At 48.1% G+C, this 23,569-nt stretch overlaps 2 protein-coding genes and 1 pseudogene across 4 annotated transcripts; 1 reads left to right on the forward strand and 2 right to left on the reverse strand.

The window, feature by feature from the left end:
• Positions 1 to 8,520, forward strand: part of LOC136453954 (GDSL esterase/lipase At3g09930-like) — a 51,256-nt pseudogene extending 42,736 nt beyond the window's left edge.
• A 415-nt stretch (positions 8,521 to 8,935) lies between these two features.
• On the reverse strand, positions 8,936 to 14,870 carry LOC136477518 (protein HIRA-like). Of its 3 annotated transcripts, none has more exons than XM_066475711.1 (10): positions 14,307 to 14,870; positions 12,944 to 13,219; positions 12,528 to 12,779; positions 12,045 to 12,442; positions 10,975 to 11,959; positions 10,403 to 10,613; positions 10,080 to 10,314; positions 9,839 to 9,961; positions 9,591 to 9,711; positions 8,936 to 9,438 (listed from the first exon to the last, which is right to left on the reverse strand). In XM_066475711.1, the coding sequence occupies exons 1-10, from the start codon at positions 14,412 to 14,414 to the stop codon at positions 9,241 to 9,243; spliced, it is 2,907 nt and encodes a 968-aa protein (XP_066331808.1). In that variant the 5' UTR covers positions 14,415 to 14,870; the 3' UTR covers positions 8,936 to 9,240. The 3 variants fall into 3 exon arrangements, with proteins under 3 accessions (XP_066331808.1, XP_066331816.1, XP_066331826.1); XM_066475719.1 differs by lacking the exon at positions 14,307 to 14,870 and adding an exon at positions 13,992 to 14,121; XM_066475729.1 differs by lacking the exon at positions 14,307 to 14,870 and having other exon boundaries at positions 12,528 to 12,782; positions 12,944 to 13,068.
• Positions 14,871 to 20,658: 5,788 nt separating this feature from the next.
• On the reverse strand, positions 20,659 to 22,376 carry LOC136477535 (uncharacterized). Its single transcript, XM_066475741.1, has one exon. It carries the CDS (start codon positions 22,186 to 22,188, stop codon positions 20,839 to 20,841), a length of 1,350 nt encoding a protein of 449 aa, XP_066331838.1. The 5' UTR covers positions 22,189 to 22,376; the 3' UTR covers positions 20,659 to 20,838.
• Between the last annotated feature and the right edge of the window lie 1,193 nt (positions 22,377 to 23,569).

Consider the following 23,569-nt stretch of genomic DNA (forward strand, 5'->3'; position numbering starts at 1 on the left):
CTCCTTCTATCAGAGATGGAGGACACTATAGCTGAGGGCTTCAGAGGTCACAAGCAGCTACCTTATGCTCACTAGGTCACTTTTCTTATCCACAGAGCTATTTCTATTAAGTCACCTGAGATGATTGCTGAGTACAGTGGTGCCACGATAGAGTTTCCTGCTTATAACCTGTCTCAGATGATTCGACATAGTACACCATAGGCACCAAGTCAGCCGCACCATCATCCAGAGGTGCCAAAGACTGCAGCCCAGCAGGATGATATCATCAGAGGTATTACAGCTACTGAGGAGGAGCTTGCTCAGCAGGAGGGGTTGGTCACTAGCGAGCCTAGTGATAGTTCTGATGATAATTACTAGCCCATTCCACAGATGCCTCCACAACGACATGATGCTGAGGTCGGTAGCTCCAGTTCAGCGCCACCTACCCTGTAGACTGACCCCGCTCTTCTTCCTATACTTGAGCGGATGAGGCAGGACCAGGCCAGATAGGCTCAAGAGACAGCTGCTACACTTGCACAATTCCAAACCCGGTAGGATGAGTTCTAGCGCCAGCAGCTTGTCATTCAGCGGCAGACATAGGCTCTACATCAGCAGCAGTAGGCTATGCATTAGCAGCAGATCCTCATGCAGCAGCAGCTTCTCGGATTCATGCAGCATGTAGTGACAGCGATTGGGGCCCCACCGCCATAGCCTACACCCTAGTTTGGTCAGCCTGCTACCACTTCAATGACTCTAGCGTTATAGCCTAGTGGGCTTTAGAGTCAGGGATAGCCACCAGCACAGTATGCCTCACCGATAGAGCAGGTGTCCCAGTGGTTTGCTTCGCCAGTGGTAGCCCCGTAGTTCACACCACTTCGGACAGGCTTCACACCGGCACAGATGTCATCGCTGCTTGAGCCAGACACTTCAGTCTCTAGGAGTCTTGGAGCCTCCTTCAGTGAGTTGACAGGGTAGCCCACTCCTCCATACATGCATGTTCTAGGTCCTTCTACGACTACACCTATCACAACGATGATAGAGACGCTCCCCTCTTTAGTGACATCATCAGAGCTAGCTGCATCAGTTATACCATCTTAGCCTATAGCAGCACTAGTTCCAGATCTAACCTAGACTACTTCAGCATCACTACCAGCTACAGAGGGTCAGGCAGCCTAGAGCTCCGAATCAGATGATGATGGCACCCAGTTCCACCTTGCTTCTCGTACCTCAGCGCCCGACTCATCCGCTGTAGCCCCACCAACCGACCCGTAGGTTTTGGTGTTTGACGCCAAAGGGGGAGAGGGTTTGAGTATGTTAGGCTTAGGGGGAGCTACTTATCTAGGGGAGCTTAGTTATTATATTAGCTTATCTATTTACATTTGGAGTTTTTATGTGTGAGATACATTATGCATTCATGTTTACTATATTTATGTGTCAGTGATATCTACGTGATCGTGATATATGACATATGTGCTCTCTACTTTGAATTCTTTATATGTCATATCACTTGTTTTTTGCTCATTTGCCTTTGCTTCCACGTTTTACTCCAATGCAAATGAGCTTTATTACTTGTACTCATGCTTATTTCATATCCTTTTGAGTACATCATGATGGCTTGGGTCATATAAGCTTGTCTAACACCTTTGTTCTTATTGCCTAAAGCTTATATGAACCAAGCATGTTAAAAACCTCATCTCTTTCACATACTCGAGGTAGTATTGTCATCAATCACCAAAAAGGGGGAGATTAAAAGCATCTAGGCCCCTAGTTGGGTTTTGGTGATTAATGACAATACGTGATTACTGTGACTAACATGTGTTTTGCAGAAACAATTGAGTTAGGTCATGGTAATGGATATTGATTGGGCAATCATGGTTGTCATGCCCCTACGATGGAATTCATTTCGGTTTTCAAAGGATGGACGACAAGGTTAAGGATGGACTAGTTCTAAGTGTCGATTGGAGTTGGAGAGACACTTAGAGTAGTTTAGGACTTTGTTTTTTCCTTTGGCCGTACTATTAAGGGGGTATGAACGGGTAGCTTGACCTAGGTGAGACTAGTGAGTTAGGTGTGGTGCACACTTGTTAAAACTAGCACTAGGTAGCTCCAAAATAGCCCTTTGATCCAATGGAGCAAACTTCATTCACATATGTTCGAGAGTTGGAAGTAAATGGAGGGTCAAATACTGACCGGATGCTGGCTCCGGTGTGACCGGACGCTGGCTCAGGGTCCGGTCAGTTCATTTGACTAAGGTGATTGCGTCTGGTTTGACTAGATGAGGGCCAGCGTCCGATCAACTCTAGTAAGGTTCCAGAGAGGGAAAATCATGTTCGGACGCTGGCCAACGTCCGGCCACACCGTAAACACTGGAGTTCGGGTATACTGACCGGAGCGTCCGATCAACATGACCGGAGCGTCCGGTCACCCCGTAGAGGCACATAACGGTTCGTTTTTCAGTTGGTGTTATAAATACAACCTCCACTCGTGTGTGGAGGTACTTTTGCTTATTTCAACAGCTAAGAAACACCTTAGAGAGTGCCAAGAAGAGTAAGGTCCTAGTGAGGTGATTGCGATTTGAGAATCCAAAAGAGAGCCCTCATTAGTGAAGATCAAGAGTAGCAAAGTGTGCATCCACCTTCTCATTAGGCTTGTCATGGTCAAGTGAGAGTTCGTGCTTGTTACTCTTGGTGATCGCCATCACCTAGATGGCTTAGTGATGATTGGGAGTTTGGTGATCACCCGACGGAGCTTGTGGGTGACCCAACTCACATTGTGAGCGGTTGTGGGTGATTCACCGCGATGGAGTGTCGAAGAATTAACCCGTAGAGAGCACTTGATCCTTGCGCGGATCAAGGGGGAGCTACACCCTTGCGTGGGTGCTCCAACGAGGACTAGTGGGGAGTGGCGACTCTCCAATACCTCGGCAAAACATCGTTGTGTTCCTTCCTCTCTATTTACTTTGAGCATTTACTTTGAGCAATTTAATTCATGTCTTTACATTCTTAGAATTGCCATACTAGAGTAGGATTGGAACTTAGGTTGCAAGTCTTTTGTGCGGTAGAACAATTAGGAACACTTTCTAGGCACAAGGGGTTAATTGGGCTAACCATAGGATTTAATTATTGTAAAAAAAATTAGAATTAGCCCAATTCACCCCCCCCCTCTTGGGCATCTTGATCCTTTTAGAGGCGACGCGGTGCAGGCAGACCTGCAGTGGCGAGGAAGGCGATCGGGGTCACCGAGGTACTCTGGCTCCGCTCCGACGGGCTCTTCTCTACAAAAAAAAGAAACATAAAACTGTCAATACAAAATTTCGGCAACACCTCTCCTTTACGGTGAGGTTTTCAAAACCTACAAGAAAACCAACGGCACGATGGCCGACATGCACATATATATGAATGGCATGATGGCCGACATGCACAAGATTATATCCAACCACATATATATAACAATATCATAACCACTCCTACGACTACCACCACTGCTACTCTACCACTACTACTACCGCAACTACTAGTAATACTATGACGACGACGATGGTAGGGCATACCTAGTGGGCATCGTAGGGCAGCAATGGTGAAGGGGCTAGGGCACTAGTGGACAAGGCGATGGCTGGGGAAGCACCGAGGACGGCGCGGGCACAGGCAGGGGCGGTGATGGCGGCGGGGCTGGCGCCTCCTTCTTCTTCCTCCTTCCTCCTTTTCTTCCTCCTTCTTCCTCCTCTCCTCCTCCTCCAACGGTGCGACGTGGGGGGCGGCGCTGCCGTGAGCGTATGTGTGTGCGTGCATACGGTGTGTGGGTCGGCTGGGCCGGGAGGTTAAATCCCCTCTTTGCCGAGTGCCCCCGATCTGGCACTCAGCAAAGTTTTTTTTTATTTTTTTAATTCTTTGCCGAGTGCCGCCTGACCAGGCACTCGGCAAAGTAGGGTTTTTTAATTTTTTTAAAAAAATCTTTGCCGAGTGCCATAGGTCCTGACACTTAACAAAGAGACTCCTTTGCCGAGTGTCTTCTCCTGACACTCGGCAAAGAGGCTCCTTTGCCGAGTGTCATTTTTTGAACGGCAAAAGTGAAAAAAATGGTTTGCCGAGTGTCAAAAAATAACACTCGGCAAAGGACCCTCTTTGCCGAGTGTCAGGAGAAGACACTCGGTAAAGGATTAATGGCGGTTGCTGGCCGTTAACGGCTACGGCCCTTTGCCGAGTGTTATTGTTTGGCACTCGGCAAACCTGGGCTTTGCCGAGTGTTATTCTTTGCCGAGTGTTCAACACTCGGCAAACCACCTTTTTGCCGAGTGCCATTTGTTTGTCGAGTGCTTTCTCTCTGGCACTCGGCAAACAGCCTCTTTACTGAGTGCCCGATAAAAAACACTCGGCAAAGTCTAGGACACTCGGCAAAGAAGCCGTCTCTGGTAGCGCGGCAGCAGCCAACGGCGGGGTCACGCTCGTCGTCGTCTCCGGCAATGACTACTCCTATGCCGCCGACAAGGACAATAGCACAAGCGTGAGTTACTACTATACAAACAATAATTATCATATAATATTTGAAGCTGACACTTGCAATGGCACGCAGGCCCCGACGATGGTGCGTGAGCTCGGCCGGGGAGCAGCTCCGGTGGCTACGCGATGATGCAGGGATGCGTGGTCACCAGCCTGCACCCACTAGGGTGCACGCTGCTCTTCACCCGCGCGCTCAACTACAACGGCTGCGACCTACTGAACAATGTAGGCGCGGCGTAGCACAACGCGGTGCTCCAGTCCATGCTCGCCACGCGCGGTCAACCCGACCAACTGCACCTTCCTCCTCCTCGGCCTCAATGCGCCCTTCGTAGCTTTTGCCAATGCGCCAGCGGCAAAAAGCAAGTTCACTGAGCCGAGGGGCCTACGCTGCGAGACCTTCTTCAGCACCACCGGTGGGCGGCGGCTACTGCGGCCAGCAGGGCGACCACGAGAGGAGGCAGTACGCGCTGTGCGATGACCCAAGCAAACACTTCTACTGGGACAACCGAATTTTTTATTTTTTAGCTTTTTTAAAAAAATCACAAATATGCCCCTAGAGGAAATATTTCAAAATCTAGACCCTCAGCTCAGCACTAGCACGTGGCGGTGACATGGCAGGAAGCTCGGCGTCAGTCACCCTAGCGCCGAGCCTGTATTATGTATGGGCCCCAGTCCTTTCTCTCTTCCTCTCTCTCTCGCTTTTCCCTCGCCCGAGCAGCGAACCACCGCCACCGTCGGCACCCTCTCCCGCACTCGGCCACCCGCGCCCGCACGCCCTCTCCCTCGCCGTGCCCCGCTCCTGTGTTGCGCGCCGTGCCCCACTCCCGCGCTGCGCGCCGCGCCCCGCGCCCGCGCCGGTCTTCCTTGTAGTGCTGGCCTTCCTCGCCGCCCTTCCTCGCCGCCACCACCAACAATAGGAGGCTACTTTGGAGAAGGTGCAACATAATTTGCTATGTGGCCACACTACTAGAACGACTTTATCTTATTCACATGCCACATCTATGTGTTTGTTATTTGGTTTAATTACCTAAGGCATCTTAGGTTTAGTCGAAGGAACTCTGTACCCTAGTTCGGTATATGTTCTCACATGTCATTTCATGTGTTTTGTGTGTTGAATTATATAATGCCCTACTTCGTTAGGTTTTATTTGCAGCACGTGATCACATTTCAATACGTCCGCAATATTAAGCTGAATATTATGACCATAAATAATAAAAAAACCACATAATAAAAAGTGCAATACTATGCCACATTAAAAACATAATAATACTAGAAGTACGTGCCGACAGTAGACATAGAGGGCAAATGCACTTTTAAATCCTCAGTCTGAAACATACTGAGTAAACAACTCATTATCCGAGTATCAGTCCTCTACCACAACTCTGTTGCTGTGGCTAGGCTCACCTGCATTGCTCTAGCCTGCCTGTCGCCTGTAGTAAGCGGCCTCCGCTTCATCTATGGCCTCTGCGGCCTGAGTGAAGAACGCACCATCATCCTCCTCCACCTGCAAGTCCACCTCTGCTAGAGCGATGAGCTCGCTCAGTCTGTCAGTGTCGTCCTCAGCCTCCTCTACCTACAAGCCTGCCTCTGCTAGAGCGATGAGCTCGCTCAGTCTGCTAGTGTCGTCCTTAGCCTCTTCCGCCTATAAGCCTACCTTTGCTAGAGCGATGAGCTCACTCAGTCTGCTAGTGTCGTCCTCATCCTCGTCCCCCTCATCAGACAACACAATCGGTGATTGAACGGTGTGACCAGTTCGTGGTCTATGCTCATCTAACTTCTTTTCCTCATACCTTGCACGAGCCACCTCTGCGGCATGTTCCTTGCTGCATCCAATCCCTTCATGTATAAAATGCAATCAGTTAGCAACACGATTATATTACATTTCAAATCAGGCAACGAAAAAAAGGCTTTCAAGCACTCACTGACACATAATGCAACAACATGCTCGTTTAAGACCTGCATCTGTACTCTTGTCTCCTCCCTTGTCTCCTTCCTTACCCTCTCCTCCTCTAACGTCATCCGTCTCTCCAATCCCTATTTGTTAAGCCCAACATCGATCGGGTTACAAATACCGCGCTGTTTAGCAAACTCACACATCTTTCCTTTGTGATGTTTAACGAATAGGTTGATGTAGTCAGGTCCATATCCTCTCTTTCGTGCAATTACTTGTCTCCCCTTTAGTTTATTCAAGAACTTAGCTTGACCATCATAACATTCCCACCTGTATTTCCTAGTGCTCTGTTCAAACGAAAAATTATATCATATGTCTTAGCAAAAGAAACAAAATACGATTTCATGTTTACCACAAAAATAACCAACCTCATCATAGTCAACTATATGGCCACAATAATGGCATATTCTAAGCTCCAATTGAACTAGGCCATAATTGGATTTAACACCACATTCGCACATGACAGGAGGTGCTTTGTAAATTATCCTTTCTTTCTTCTTTTCCTTAACCTTTCGCGGTTCTTCCGACCATTTGTTCTTAGGACCATACAACCACTCCTTAAAATGACACTTCATCATTGAAAATACCTAAATAAAGGTGATATTAGTACATGAATACATATAGCTCAACATTTCAACACATACACTTTGCACTTACTTTATGCTTGTTTGGACACACAAACTCCAACGTATTCTCAGGGTTTATCATAGCTCGATCTCCGTAATCACACAAAGGAGGTTCCTCGAGTCGTCTAACTGCGGCTAGATGCTTCTCCTTAGCCGTCATTGGCGGAGGGTTAGGGGGTGGAACCCACCGCTTGAAGTGCTCACATGGATGTCTCACTCTAAACCAATCGTCGAAAAGGAGGTACCTAGGATCAAACTTATCTGCACCGTTGATCCACTGAAAGAAAAAGCACCTCTCATGATCCTACACAACGAGATTCCAACAAAATATTAGTAGCATATTTACACAAATAAAGAAAAAAGATAGTGCAAATAATTTCTTACATTAAAATGACTGCATGTGTAGAAGCACCGCGCCGCTGTGTCCGGATGTTTTGATTGAAAAACGTGGGCCGAGAAACCACAGTCACAGTTTGGGACAGGAAGGTCAGGAGGGATGGGGGCATCTTTGCTAGACGCGTCAGAGTATAATTCTCGAGGACAACTTCGTTTTCGCCAAAACTCATCCCGATACATTTCTTGCATCTAACAAAACGGATGTAATTTAACAAACAAAAATCAAAATATCACAAATAAATATCAATGAGAACCATAACTACAATACAACCAATTTCGTTCTAAGAACCGAAAGTAATTAACATTAAACCCTAAACCTAGGGTTTTTCATTTGATGCACAACAATGAACCCATAACATAACTCCATGCGCTGCGGTTACCTAGGTTTGCTAGCTTTTCCACGCCTTGGCATCATCCTACGGTTGTATAATACAAATATTAAGGGATAGAATGAAACCCTAAGTAATGACGATTCTTAGGTTAAAAAATCCGACTAATATATACTGAATCGATGCGAAAAAAACTAGGAGGAGAGCGAGGATACCTTGCTCTCGAAGATCAACGGATCATCAAAGTTTCCAAGGTCCAATATGTCGATTCGTGAGGTAGGGCGAAGTGGGGAGAGAAAATCCGAGAGGGAGGAGAAAGAAGAGGAAGAAGGCTCGGGCAGGAAGGTTGGGGCCGGGGTTAAAACACAAGCTCGGCGCCAGTCACCCTGGCGCCGAGCTCAGCGCTAAGATCTATGGTGCCGAGCTTGGCGCTAGGGTGACTGGCGCCGAGCTTCCTGCCATGTCACCTCTACGTCTGCTTCGAGCCTAAGAGCCTGAGACCTGTAAGCTCGGCGCCAGCAACAATGGTGCCGAGCTAAGGGTCTAAATTTTGAAATATTTCATCTAGGGGCATATTTGTGAAAATTTTTCAAAAAAGGGCTACAAAATAAAAAAATTTGGACCGGGACAATGTCCACCCCACGCAGGCCGCCTGGGCCGCAGTCGCCGAGACTTTCAGGCCCAAGATCCGCGAGTTCCTCTCCAATTCATTCCAACCTTTTCCGGTTTTTGTTGACACATAAATTAAAAGTTGCTCTAAAGAATAATCCAAATTAAAGCTAACCAGATGTTTATGGTTTGGTGTCGTAAAACTTGTCCACCCGGATTCAGGTTATCGACTCGACACGGGTGCTCGTATTTTTCTGAATTTATCCTATGATTTAACGGCGCTATACTTTCAACGATTGCGACATCCCCGTCGGACTACGTGAATCTCGAGATCTGCCGGCTCAGTCGTTCAAAAGTGTTCACAGGGATAGGGTTCATATTGTGGGCGTCTATGTCGTCCGGTTTGCCCGCCCGATAATCATTATTGAAAATGATCATGTAAAAAAATGTCCGTGTCAGTTTTTCTTGGAACAACGTAAGGCAGACAGAGAGCCATGACGACGCAAACTTTCGCAAAAATACACACGGACAGAGGCCAGCACTGAATACTGAACCATCAAAGACCAACATTGCTTTGGAAACAAAAAGGACATGAGTTTATCCGACCTTCTACATTTTTTTACTGTTAAAAAATAATCACCAGCCAGGCGACCCAGTTTCTTTTTTCTACTGTTACACAGCGTTACAGCTAACGGGTTCAAAATCAGTGTTTGCCTGAGGTCGCCTCCCTAGCTAAACAATCTACCAGTTACAAGCACAACTAATTGATTGGTTCATATAAGGCCTTATCAAGATTGCTATCCTATCATACTTACCGAGAGGTCAGTAAGTCCCCAGCAACCAGACTGGGGTAACTACGAGGTGACCACGTTGTCATTGGCTCCTGGTGCTGGTTGTGGCGCTGGTGTGACATCCATTGGGTCAACTTTGCTCTTAGCAGCTTCATACTCTGATAGGAGATCCATAAACTCGTTGAGCAGCCGCTGGACTTTCCGGTTCGATGCCATCGATGGAAGTATGTCTTCCTTGAGAAGTTTGTGCTTCTTCATCCCCTGTACAATTGGCATCAGTTACTTTACAAACTGGAGATCATGTACGCTAAGAACATGAGAACTGGAGTCTCATCTGTTTACAGTTCATGAACCCTCATGCTTATCTAGAAAGAGGATGGATCTAGTATGCACATGGTGAGTGAAAGACTTACGAGAACATCAGGATCCCACGATGGATTTTTGGGTTCCGTAGATGATGCAGATCCAAGCATGCCCATTGGAGGACCTAGGAAGTTCTCACAAACCTCACGTAAGCGAGATTCGTCTGCCTCTCTGCATATAAAGAAAAATAAAATAAATGTGTCAATAAATCATCACCAACTAATTTCCATCGGACAAAGATATTGACATATTTTGCCATTCAGTTCAACAGACACAGCTGAGCACCCACATAACTAACCTTGCCAGAAACCGTATGTAGGATAGAAGGCATTGGCGATGCTCCTGTGGTGACTTCAAAGCCAAAGAAGCAGCCAACTGGGTCTCTAAATGGGCACGTGTCTGCAAACCATCATCTGTAACCCTGAAACAGAAACTCCCACATCAGTACGTTTAGAGCAAACTCTGATATGTAGTACATTAGCATGCCACAGACATAATTTCAAAGTGTTCATAAATACTGTAGCAATCGGCATGCAGACCTGCTCCATATAGGCTTTCTAGCCATGAACTTGCCTAGATCAATCTGCAACTTGCCTAGCTCTCCACCTTGGGGGGAACTAAATGAGCTAGCAAAATTTGATGCTGGAAAACAATCATCGGCAATCCTTAACCAGCACTTCATGCTCATGTCAAAGAGAAAAGCATGGCGACTGGCAAGGACAACTAAAGGAAAACCACATCTTGAGAATTTAGCAGATATAACCTTTACTGCACCTGTCAACAAGGCAAAGATAACTACTAAGCACAGAATAGCCATCTCAGGCTGTATGTGGAACTGAAGACTAGATGTACAAACAGTTACCAGCATGATTTGCTGACGACTCATCTGGAGAAGCAACCAAAGAAGCCAATGAGTCCTGCAAAATGCAGGTCCTGTTATAGAGGTCCCATATGTACATTAGACCTCTTCTTGTGACAAGAAGCAATTTCCAGCAGTCGTCACAGTCTATAAAAACGGCTGCAGATCCCATCATCATTGCCGGCATTGCTCGTCTTCCACATTTTGTGTAGACCTAGTTAATTAAGAACAGTCGATTGTGAGAACACAGAAGCCTATTCCAATAATAATTGACTGGGGTTACATAGTACTCCCTCATTTTCAAAATGGAAGGAGCAGTTTGACCCGGCGTGGTCTCCAATGCCACACTTTGACCATCAATATCTCATATATATTATATTTATGACCATGAAATTTGAAATCATACTTAATTTGCACAGTATAATCTACAAGTTCTTAGAGTAATTGTTACCCAACACTTAAAAGTTCAAATCTTCAATTGTGTGCGCGCCTTACAAAAAAAGGAGGGGCGGTAGCATCCATTTAAAAAAATAAAATCAATCTATAAGAAATTCAGATAACAAAATATTGCTCACCAGCAGGTAACCATCTTCACAGCCAACAGCCCAGAAATTTGCATTGCCTGCCAAGACAGTAACCTTTGCAGATATACGATCCAACCAAAGAGTTTCTGTTCCTCTTGTACACCTTATCTCAGTTTCTTTTGTTGAAAAGGCACCACCAACACCAATCATATCACCTGCAGCGCGTTCTACAGGCTTTGCTTCAAGGCAGACTGGCAAGGAATCCTCATTGTCTTTCTTATCTAACACATGTATAGAAAGCGAGGAGCAGGTCAAAGAGCCTAGAACAACAGATCCAATGCGTTCTACACTCAACATTCCATCACTGCCAGCACTGGTTGAAGCTTTTTGAATAACAAGACTCTCTGTAATGTTCGCCCTTGCTGTGACACCAGAGCGATCCATAACTCCAGAGTTGTTACAGTTACTGTTACTACCATAATATGGTCTTATCCCATTCATTCGCTGATCTAGGGATGAAAAATCCACAGCCTGGTTCTGAGAACGGCTGGGTATGTTATCCTGGTTGGAAGGAAATCCAACAGCCTCTGGGATTATTCTTTTCCGGCCATCAGGACGCCGGTATTCCCTCTGCTTCACTGGACTAGATAACCGAGTAACTTTATTCATATCATCAGAAGCAGGACCTGATGTTTTCTTCTCAGCTTCAGGTAAAGCTTCAGGAGCTTTCTTACTTTGCACAACAGGAGCTGGGTTAGGCACATCTGCAGAAACTTTTGGGGGTGCTTGAAATTGCTGGACAATGGAGGTTTCCTTTTTGCTAGCCGATTGCTTTGCTGATGCTTCTTCTAGCAGTAACTGTGCAGGGCTTTCAGCCAGATTTGATTGTCGTCCTCTGACATCACCATATCTACTCCTCTTCAATTCATCCAGTTCAGAATCACTTAACTTGTATCCAATCTCCTTTGCTTCAAAGTGAAAGTTGGCAACAGATCCATCCAAGGAACATGCAAAAAGTGAATAACCATCAGGGCTCCTGTCAGTGAAAAGCACATTATCACCGTGAGCTTGGGTATATGGGTAATAATAACTATATAAAGGAACAAACGGAGATGCCTTACCAAGATAAATCAACCACACTTTGAGAGAAAAAATGCTTAGCAACAAACAATGGCCGCGCACTCACTGTTGTCCAAACAGTAATTGTTCTGTCCTGACTTCCAATAGCAATAACATTATATGGTTGCTGTTCTTTTGATGATGTCTTTGATGTTCCATTGGCCCAACCAGCTGGTGCAGCTTTTGTGTCTTGACCAATTGAGAAATTCTTACGAAACATTGAGTTATTAAACTTAACAACCACGATAGGTGCGTTATGCCCTAGAAAGTCAAAGGTAGCAGACCACTCGCCTCTTTCAAGCACAGGGGCTGAATGCCTAGGTTTCTGGAAGCCGTGAGTCGTAGTAATGAAGTGGCCACAAGGTGACCATGCAAGTCGCCTAAAAAATGTTGAGCCAAGCTGCAGGAAGAAGGAAAGTAAGAAAGGATTGCATTGAGGGCATGTTGATCATAGTAAATTACAAAATTCAGGAAACATAACATACAGATTTTTCCCAATGGCCTTCTGTCTTGTGAGCAAGACTCCAGTCGCTTGTACGCCATATTATAACAGTCTTATCATCTGATTGGCTTGCAATGAAAGAGCCAATAGGATCCCAGGTAACACCTTTGACCAAGCTGGAATGCCCTCTCAAGACGGCAGTGCACATACCATTGGTCATGTTCCATATGTGAACAGTATTATCCAAGCTGCCACTAGCCAATGTTGAATCATCAGGGGACCAATTAAGATCTACCTACTTTAGGCATAGGAAAAGAAAAGGGTGTTCAACAGTTAGACAGTTACAATAACAAAATAATAAGAGCTAAAGAAAGAGTAACAGCACAAATTCTACAAATGCTTATTTAAGAAAAACTAGGCAAGATATACAGCATGGGTGCAATTATGGAAGATAATTACCACATCTGCAGTATGCCCTCTTAAGGTCATAACAACCTTCCAATTCTCTACATCTGGAGGTTCCCCACTACCAAACTCACATGTTCCAGAACCAGCTTTTCGCTCATGAATTAGGATAACCTGATCATCTGATCCAGAAGCCAGATAGCGGCCATGCCTTGCCCATCTCACACAATTTACTGATCCAAAATGATCACGCATTGTAGCTAGCAAACCTTGGATGGAATCATTGTTGGCATTATTCTTATCCACAGATTTCATGCTCCATATTCGAACCTATTGCAATACCACAGCAAATAAAAGGAACTTAGTAAGGAGGTCACTTATGAATGATAAAAGGAAAATACGAAACAGTGGTTACACTTCAGTATCACATAACAAGTTACAGACAAATATGTGTTAACTTGACAAGAAATCACAACCAACTAAATCTTAAAATTTTCAATTATTGCTCGACAATGAAATTACCAATATTCTCAGTACAGAATCACATCAATGCCAAACCTTAAGTTTGACGAACACTCAGTAAGCTATATATTATAATGCAACATGCAGCTAATATGAACTAAAAACAACATAGTGAACCCCATGAGATTAAAATTTGGGACGATGAATAGTGACTTCACAATAAATGGCAGTTGAAAATCCAGTCACTAAATCACTAATTCTACAATTAGATCAGACATACTGCTAATGGCAAGGTTATGTATGAATAGAGAATTGTTAGCCAAAGGTGTGTTCTAACGAAACAAAATACACCATATATTTTGGGATGGAAGGCATCGACCCCCAACCCGGGAACATACGCGGGGGTCATTTTCGACCCCGCCATGTAAAAACCTCTCACAAGTAGCGTATCACGTTCCACAACATGTCGACAAGGCAACTTTGTGACTATGCCCAAATTAATACCTTAACCAAACAAGCTGGACCCAAGAATGCAAGGGAATGCTCATAAGCTACTAGTAGTGGAGGACTCAAGAAAGTTCTAGAGCCTAGGCAAAGTATGATGAATGTTTGCTATAAATAATCTGTTTTCAATCCTTACGATAAAACTAAAATTCAATTGTGTGTCCGCCAAGGAGCCCGGTGGCCGGTCGGCCAGGGTCACCTAGCGGCAAGTCCGCTCTGGTTACATGCAATCCTCAACCTCCAAATACTTTCAGCTGGGGATATCACTGAAGCACAATTAGCACGCAAGTGTTACCCTATTATATAGCACTGAAAAAGGCCAAGACAGGGCAAGTCAGCAGGGAAAAAAAACAATGGAAAAGATAAAAGAGAAAGCGAAAATTACAGTGCTGAGCTCGGATTAAACAAGAAGCAGGTAAGGAAAAACAACAAAAACAAAAACGCAGGATACCTTCTGGTCGCCGCCGCCAGTGGCGAAGCGGAGGCCGCCGGGCTGGATGTCGATAGAGAAGATCTGCAGGCCCTCGTGGCGAATCCAGCTTGGCTTCTCCGTAATCATCTCCTCAAGCCCTAGATTCCTCCGTAATCATCTCATGACACCTCTATATGAGATTACACACTGCTCGTTTACAGTCCCAAACCGACGAGACTATGTCACCATGCCCAAAACCCTCAGAATTCGGCAGCAGCGAAAACCCTAGCAGGGGACGACTGATAAAGGGAGCAGGGTGGGCAAATCGGACAGCACTAGAGGTGTAAAGCTTGGAGGAGTAGGGATCCGGAGGTTACTCGGCGGCGGCTACTCGGCGGCGGCGGGCGGATTCGATCGGCGCGGCGGTGGGGACGAACGTGTTCGTCCTGTTCGTGTGTGAAAGGAAAAAACAAAAACGAACGAAAAACGAAAACGAATTCGAATGAAAATTGAATTGAATTGGAAAGTGTGAAGGAAAGGCAGAGATGTGTCGAGAATTTAATTTGCTTTTTGTCTCCCTTTTTTCTCTGTTATAAATTGTATACCGTTCAATGAAGTTGCATGCTTTAAGATTAGTACTTTGGAGAAGGAACATTGGATAGCAGTAATCTATACATATATATAAAGAGCGTGCAAGCGCAACGCGCAACGCGCGGGGCTACCTGCTTGTTGTAATGTTGTAGAGCACGTGTATTCTTTGCTTGACCTCTACTGTCTTTACGAAAGGTCAAGTTGGTTTATGTATTTGTTTAATCATTTATTTATTTATTTGTTATCATGTACAAGAGCTTGAATTCACAAGCTTTGCAATTGGCGCTGTCAGATAGATTGTTCACACGAAAGAAATTGAAAGGCAGCTGACACAGAAATTCAGCGCTAGCAAAAGCAATATGCTTGCTCAAAAGATTATCAGGCATGATGCATCCCAACCAGCTAAGAGCATCTCTATGAATTCCCTAAATATTCCTTCTAAAAAGTCTATGTTTGTCAACTCCTAAAAAGGTTTTACGAGAAAAAAAAGTTCATCTCCAATAGTTCATAATATTTGACTTTAAAAAATTAAATGCTGATTCCATTTAACTTTTTTTTCTACAGTCTTCTTTTTTTCCACGCGAACCTTTTTGTCGCCGCGCGTATCCACGTCGCCGCTGCCTACATCCGTCGTGTTGCCCTACTTCTTCCAACACACTGCGGTGCTTTATTCTCCCGTCCTCTCCTCTCCTCTCATCAACCTCTGATCTCCCCGACCCCTGAGGCCGTTCATTCGGTGCCTGCCTGTGGGCAGTAGCACCGGCGGCTGGAACTGGTCGGCGCAAAGATGGTCGTGCACTTGCCGCTCACGCTGGCAGCTGTAGCGGTGGCCCTGCTGCTTCTCCTGTGCCGCGACGGCGCCGAGGCCCGCGTTCTCCTCACGCTCGACGACTTCGGCGCCGTCAGCGACGGCATTGCACCTCCCGCGTGGACCGGTGGACTTGGACGCGTGGACCGCCGCATGCACCTCCCGCGAGGAGGCCGTCCTCGCCGTGCCGGTCGGCAAGGCCTACCGGATCTAGCCCGTGCAACTCTCCAGGCCCTGCAAGAAGAAGCTCAAGCTGCTGGTACATCACGTGCCCTGCCCCGTCCTGTCGATCGATCCTGGGGTCGCGCGTCGTCCAGGGCTAGAAGGTGGGAAAGGCGCGGGAAGAAGGACTCTGTGGGAACGGCGTCTCCGCACGTGGCTTCGTCCGCGTAAAGTTACGCTGAAAGGGGAGGAATTTTTAAAGTCCTAAAAGATTATGATTAAATATTAGGAGTTGTTTGAGAGAGTTTTTTTCTATTTTTCTAAAAAATAAGAATTAGGAGGATGTTTAGAAAACTCTTGCAGATGCTGTAATATTCTGTGATCAACAGATGTGTCGCCGAGCCAAGTAGCGTTGGCTTGTCACCCAAGCGGCAGCGTTAAGGTGATGCGGATGCCTGTGTGTGGCTCTTTGGGCCCTGGGCCGGTGGTTGCTTTCGCTGCCTGCCCCTTCTAGGGTTTTTTTTTTTTTTTTTGATGCCGCCCCTTCTAGGTTTTTGAGTAGTGGCCTCGCAGTCTTCAGCACCATTGGACGGTGGACAACACTTACTCTAACTTGGAAGGTTAATAATGCTGGGCCACTGCACCGCAGGCCCATTGAGGCCTTTGGAGGACCACCATCTTTTTTTTTATTTGTTTCTTATTTCTTTTTATGTTAGGCCACTGCATGGCAGGCCCATTTAGGTCTTTGACAGACCACCCCTGTTTTTATTATTTGTTTTCTAATTCCTTTTTATGTTTTCATTGTTTCTGTCATTTTTCGTGCGTCAATCTAAATGAATAACAGACAGAAAATAGTTATATTGATTTCAAATTAACAGTGTTACATATATTTATACTGGAGCCCAGTGCATCGCAGACCTGAGCACTCGCCGTGTCTCTGATGCTGAGACGCCACCTCGCTGACACCTTCAGTTCAATGTCCGTGGGACCCAGAATAATTGTTGTGCAAGTAAGTGAACATATTATTTTTAATCTTCAAGCCTCGATTACTGAAAATTTTAATAAGGCATCGGTTGTTGCAGTGTTCAAAACAATGCTTGGACATTCTCTCTGCTAACTGAAGCATCGGTTTTTTTGCGAACGTTGAGGCGGATGCCATATAAAAAAAATGGTGTCCACAATCTACACAATCTAAAATGGGAACCAAACTTATTTTGTTGTAGTGTTAAGGCCTCGCTGGTAAAGAAGGAGGGTTGTGATAGCAGGTCTCAAGCCCTGATAAAGGAGGAGGTTGTGATAGGCGTGGCGAGCCAACGTTAAATCTAGCCATTCTAATGGAGATGAAACCTGAAAGAAAACCGTTGAGGCATAACTCTCTTAGCGACGCGCCATATCAGAACCCGGGTATGGTGTTAAATAGACAAGGGCCGGGTCGACACCCCCTTATGACGCGCCGTGTCGCGATTGCTTCTGCTGGGTTTCAACTCTAGCCTACCTCAATTTGTTTGGAACTTAAAGGCTTTGTTGTTGTTGTTATTAAGGCATCGCTTGTGGGGGCATGGATGAATATATTGTTGTAGTAAGTGGCGGAACCAGCGATTTTTTTAGAATTACACAGTATAACGTAGACATCCAATACGTATGCACACTCATCCCTATGAACACACGTATGCAAAACCTACCCCTATGAGCGTCTCCGAAGGACTAAGTCGGCAGATCTCGAGATTCACGATGTCACCACACACTACTACAGGAATCAATTTGCGCAGCGTGGCTAAAATGGGCTCCGTGGCGGGCACCTCTTTTGCCCGCCACGGTTAACCGGTGGCCGGCCAGCGAGGCGCCCGCTGCGGGAAAAGGGTTTACCGCGGCGGGCCACCTAACTTGCCCGCCGTAGGAAATCGTTATTTACCACAGCGGGCGGTATGAATCCCCCGCCACGGTTAATACGATTTACCGTGGCGGGCTCTTTAAACTGCCCGCCGCGGTAAAGAGTTGATTTACCGAGGCAGACGCTTTATCTTGCCCGCCGCAGTAAAGGCTATTTTCCACGGCGGGCATATTATAAGGTCCGCCACGGTAAAAGGCCGAGGCCCAGTTGGCCCAACAAGGCCCGATTTCTGCCTTTGAGTATAAAAGCTAGAGCTAGGGTTTGGGACTCTCATCTCACTCTTTCTCTTGTTCTCATCTCCCTCCCCGTAGCCCAGGTCCTCTTCTCTCACTCCCCCTCCCCCTCCCCATCCCCTCCACTCTCTCACTGCTCCTCCGCCCCATCCCCCGTAGGAGCGGTGTAGAGGAGGCTGCATCGGCGCGCGGCAACGAGAAGGCCACGGTGGAGCAGGCGGTTGCGGTGCGGCGCGCGGCGGGCAGCGTGGCGGCGCGCGACGGCCGGCCGGGCGACGGCGCGCACGGGGTCGCGACAGCTGGGCGCGACGACGGCGACCTCGTCCAAGGGCGACCAAGGCATCCCGACGGCGGATCGACGACGACAGCCTCCTCCAAGGCTAGATCGAGGTCTCCCAGCGACGGATCGAGGCTCCAGGCGGCGGATCGACGACGACAGCCTCCTCCAAGGCCAGATCGAGGTGTCCCGGCGACGGATCGAGGCTCCCGACGACGGATCGAGGCATCCCAGCGGTGGATCGACGACGACAGCCTCCTCCATAGCCTCACGGCAGATCCAGCGCCCTCGTCGTCCACGGCGCGGGTCTGGCCTCCTCTTCGTCCACGGCCGCGGATCCGGTCGATCTACGCTCCCTGGCCGTAGATCCGGCGAGGTCGTCCTCCCTAGCCACGGATTCGCGCGAGGATGACCTCTCCGGCGGCGGATACGGCGAGGAGACCTCGGCGGCGGATCCAGCGAGGTGCGGTGGCGCTGGTATTGGGCTGGGAACGGGCTCGTCGGTGGGCTCAAGAATGGGCTCGCCGACGGGCTCCTGGGTTTTTTTTTGTTTTTTTAAACTATTAACCGCGGCGGGCATCCTAAATAGCCCGCCGCGGGAAGGCCATGATTTACCGTGACCTTTCGGTGGTGGCGGACGCGTTTGCCCGCTGCGGGAATGCAAATTCGCCCGTCGCGAAAAACGTTTCTGTAGTAGTGACAGACGCCTCACTGTCGACGGGGACGTCGCCTACCACTGAAAGCATAACGCTGTTAAATCCTGGAATTGACAAATATGATAACATCTTTAAGCGTGATAAATATAAACATAAGCGTGATAACATCTTTAAGCGTGGTAAATATAAACATAAGCGTGATAAATATTTTTAATCTTTTTATATATGTAGTTAGTATTCATGACGAAAAATCATAATAATGTGATGAAAATGGGTGAATTGATGGTTTGATGTGGTGTAAATTGAAAAATTTTCGGGGTATTAAAAAAATTTCTATGGTGTTGGGGTGGCCACGGCCCTACTAGCCACCCCTAGTTCTGCACTGTTGTAATGTTGTGGCTGCCGGTTCTGGAGATGGCGACCAACAGGGCGTCAGGCATGTTTGGCACCCAAAAACATTAACCAGAATCGCTCACAACAATTCTCGTTTTGGCAATAGCTCTCGCCTCGTGGCAATCGCACTCGATACCACCACCACCACCACCATACTCCTTATCCCCCCATCACGTAGGAGCTCATGCTCATTCTCGGCACCTCCTCACAACCCATTCGCCACCCTCATAGCCTTCCACGCTTCCCTCGGCAAAGGTATAGGGCCGTCATTGCAGCGTGGTAGTGTGAGGCAAGCACGACGGGGCCTAACGTGGCAACATGGGTGCGGCACCACATCGACAATGTAATAACATAGGCAGTCAAGCACGGGGTGGTAAGGCGAGCACGGTGAAGCGGCCATGCAGGTGAGGCGGGTATGTCCCGTGTGACTGGAGCGAGGACAATGCAGTTTGGGGGTGGATAGAGCGGAGTTCAGTGTGCAAATTGCAATACCAGGACCATAATAAGAATTTGAGACAAGTTTAGAGAGCCAAATTTATGATTTGCAAGTGCCGAGACTTGATGAGAACTAATGATAAGTTTGGGGAGCCAAACGAATAATTTGTAAGTACCATGACTTAGATTAGAACTCGGGACAAGTTAAAAAACCACTAGTGAAATTTACTCTTTGTAAAAAGATAAATAAGTTTTTTTTTTAAATAAAAAAAAGATATATAAGTTAATATGATGTTGCAAAAACCTGCAGCTTCCTCTTGTAACACCGTGGCAAAAATAGCTGCTAGGTTTCTGATAAAGCTGCATTCTTTTTTCAGTAATACATATGTCAAACTCTTTATATCTGCAATATGCCTAAATGATTGTAGCTTTATACAGTCTATAATATGTCAGCATACTCCAGGTCTTTAAATTCACCGATTTAACTAAAAAATCAAACTTATCAGCCAATATATATTCGACCCTATTGGGGCCAGCTGTAAGAACTAGCTGCCCATACAGAAGTTAACACTTAGCAGTGATCCCGTCCTAATGCGGCCAATGAGCGGTTGTTTCGTGTTAGAAACAACTATTCCTGACTTTTACTTTATTAGCACCATCGCAGTTCGCTTTATTCCCTTTTCCACCATCTTTTTCACGGCGAGTGTTACAACTCAGTACTAGTTCAATGGACTTTTGTAGCTCTCATCAATCATCATATCGATGTTAGAAAAAAAATAGTCACATCCATTTTGTCTCATTCAACATGGGAACCGACGAAGATCCACATCCTGGAGTGACACTGAATTGTTAATTTGTTAGTACAGTACCATCTAGATTAGTCACAAAATTAGCTGTAGAATTCGACTTAAGTGTGAAGAATCTGCCCAACACATTGTATAGGAGTATATATATAATAACTGATGAAGCAAGTTCGGATTAATTATGTACACCAAGCAGCTCGGAAATTACGTTGATTTCTCCACACGAAATCATGCACAAGCACAAGCTTGATTATTCTGTAGATCTACGAATCTAAGCAGTGAAGCAAGGGCGCGCGAGCCACTGAAAAATTCGCACAAGAGATTACAATTCCACGTCTTCCTGATCGTCCGGAGGCTCCATGAACACCACGGGCGCGACCAGGGCAAGCGTGTTGGTGTGCGCGGCGTACTCGACGGCGCCCCAGTCCTTGCCGGCCGGCTGATCAGGCAGGACGGCCTCACGCCGCCGCCGCGTCACCGTCTCGAACGCCACCACTCTCCTGCCGGCCAGCAGCACCACCTCCAGCTCGGCGCCCTGGAACGGAAGCAGCCTCATGTCGTCGCTCGGCACCCGTACCCTGCTGTAACTGTTCGCCACGGCAATGACAGCCCCCGCGCGCTCCACCTCTGCCTGGCCCGCCGCCTCTTCCTCGTCGTCGTCCTCGGAGTCGGACAGCTCGTAAGCGGGCTCCGGTTGCCAAGGCCGCTGCAGTATCTCGGCGACAGAGACCGCGGCGGCCACCTCCCAGCCACCACCGTGCCTGTCGAGCCGGAACACCACGACGTCGCCGCCGTCGCGCACGGCGCAGTGCAGCGTGCCCGCGGCCGAGCCGATCTCCCACTGGGCGCTGTCCCCGGGGCACAGCGCGAGGTCGACGCGGCCCGTGACAGGGTTGTACCCGACGGCGGTGCCGATGGCCGTCCGCCACCAGGCCGTCCCGCTGGCCGCGACGCCCGAGGAAGGGACGAGCCCCTCGGCGGTCGCGACCGCGTCGGCGACCCACCACGCGCCGGTCCCCGACGCGAACACCGCGAAGCAGTAGATGCCGGAGCCCGGCTCCGACTCGAAGGCGCAGACGAGCGCGTAGTCGCCGCGGAAGTTGTAGACGCCGGCGTCGAAGAGGACGACGACCGCGGGGCGCGGCCAGGTGATCCGGCGCGGCGGGCACGGCACGCCGTGCCAGGACCCCGTCGCCGGGTTGCACACGAAGTAGGCGTCGTCGGCCGGGGAGAAGCAGCACGTGAGGCCGCGCGAGGACGACAGCACGGTGGGCGGCGACGAGGCCGGGAGGAAGGCCAGGGCCGGGGACGGCACGGTGTCGGCGGCGTCGAGCGGGAGGAAGTAGCCCGCGGTCGCTGGCGCGGGCGCGATGAAGAGGCCCGAGGCCCTGCGCGGGGCGGCGGCGTGCGCGACGGCGAAGAGCGGGGAGGCGAGCGCACGCGCCCAGGACGGGTGCACCAGGCAGAGGCGCGCCGCGGCGGCCGGCGGGAGGTGCACGAGCGCGTGGTCACGGACCACGGTCGCCAGCGGCGCCCGCATGGCGCGCGCGATCGCGAGCTTGCGCTCCAGCCGCAGCCGCCGACGCGCCGCGTCCCGGTCCCGAAACGCGCGCTGCTGGTGCTGGCCCCCGTCGTCGCTCGACGGCGCTGTGTCTGCGTCGGCGCCGGACATGGCCTGTGGTGGCGATGATGGATCGGTGGCTGGGTCCTGGGCGGCCGAGGGCAGCAACCGTCTTTGGAAGTCCGGGGGCCGATCGCTGCTCGTCTAGTGCAGGTGCAGCCAGTCGACGGGTAGTGGAAGAGGACGTGGGCGGAGTCGTGGAAATTGCACGGGCGTTTCGTTTTCGTCGCGGCGAAGGAATCCCGCGGGCCCTGCGTTGACGCGTGCCGAGGGGTCAGGTCAAGCAACAAGAGCGAGGAGAATGCAACTGGCCGCTGGCGCTCGTCTTCGTCTCGGCCGTGACGGTGCCGCCGTATGAGCCGACCGGCGGGGACTGGCTGAGGAGCGACGACGGCACAGGCTGGTGCCGGCGGACTTGTCAGCAACGACAGGAACGTTTTCGCGAACCTCCAATCCAATCCCCAAATGCGCAGGCAAATTCGCCCTTGCGCCCGCGATATTTATTTTACCAGGTTTAATCTCCTACAACTAAAAAGACTAAAAGTAACACTATTTTTTTGTGCGACTTTTTTTTTTATCGCTCCTCCCTTCCGGCCATGCGATACCCCGCGCGATAGAAAAACAAATTACCATCCCTACGATCCCCGCATGCTTTGAAAAAAACAAATCGATCATCTGAGGCCACGTGCACGGAAGAAAGCAATAATCATGTATGGAAGAAAACAATTGGCAAAGATCAAACAAGACTCCTCTCTTCCGGTCATGCGATACCCCGCGCGGTAGAAAAAGAAACTACCATCCCTGCGATCCCCGCTTACTTTAAAGGAAACAAATCGATCACCTGAGGCCACACGTATGAAAGAAAACAATAATCATACATGGAAGGAAACAATTGGCAAAGATCAAGTAAGACGACTCAATGAGGTTGGCCCTTAATTTTAATGTTTCTAGCATGCAGACCTGAAATTAAAAAGTGGCTGCTCCTCGAGAACATCAGTGGTGCCAAATAAAAGATGTGCAGGTTATACATGGTGAGACTGGTGAACCTTCTGTAATTTTATAAACGAATATTCCCACCATTCGTATATAGGTCCATTTCTCTGCGTTTCTTCGTGCTCCAATTAGCATATAATATGAAAGTATTGTTGTGTTCATCACGACTTCCAGTTGACTACTCCCATTAGCATATACTTCCTCTGCCTCAAAATATAAGTCGTTATGGGATGTGTGCAGGTTAAACTTTCTCAACTTTGACTAGGTTTGTAAAAAATACATGCAACATTTATATCTCCAAATAAGTTTATTATGAAAATATATTCAATGGTCTATGTAATAATACTAATTATGTATTATAAATATTAATATTCTTTTATATATAATTGGTCGAAGTTAAAAAAAGTTGACTTCTCGGGAAACGAGAATGAATTCTATT

Source organism: Miscanthus floridulus, chromosome 1 (genome assembly GCF_019320115.1).
Source record: "Miscanthus floridulus cultivar M001 chromosome 1, ASM1932011v1, whole genome shotgun sequence".
Lineage (NCBI taxonomy): Eukaryota > Viridiplantae > Streptophyta > Magnoliopsida > Poales > Poaceae > Miscanthus > Miscanthus floridulus.

Bases quoted from the DNA above. Each gene is read 5' to 3' on its own strand.
- LOC136477518 (XM_066475711.1), bottom strand. From the start codon at position 14,414: ATGATTACGGAGAAGCCAAGCTGGATTCGCCACGAGGGCCTGCAGATC. The intron at 9,962-10,079 runs GTCTGCATGCCG...TTTCTGTTTCAG, and splicing joins AGAAAGCCTATATGGAGCAG to GGTTACAGATGATGGTTTGC. The intron at 9,439-9,590 runs GTAAGTCTTTCA...CCAATTGTACAG, and splicing joins CGTGGGATCCTGATGTTCTC to GGGATGAAGAAGCACAAACT.
- LOC136477535 (XM_066475741.1), bottom strand. From the start codon at position 22,188: ATGTCCGGCGCCGACGCAGACACAGCGCCGTCGAGCGACGACGGGGGC.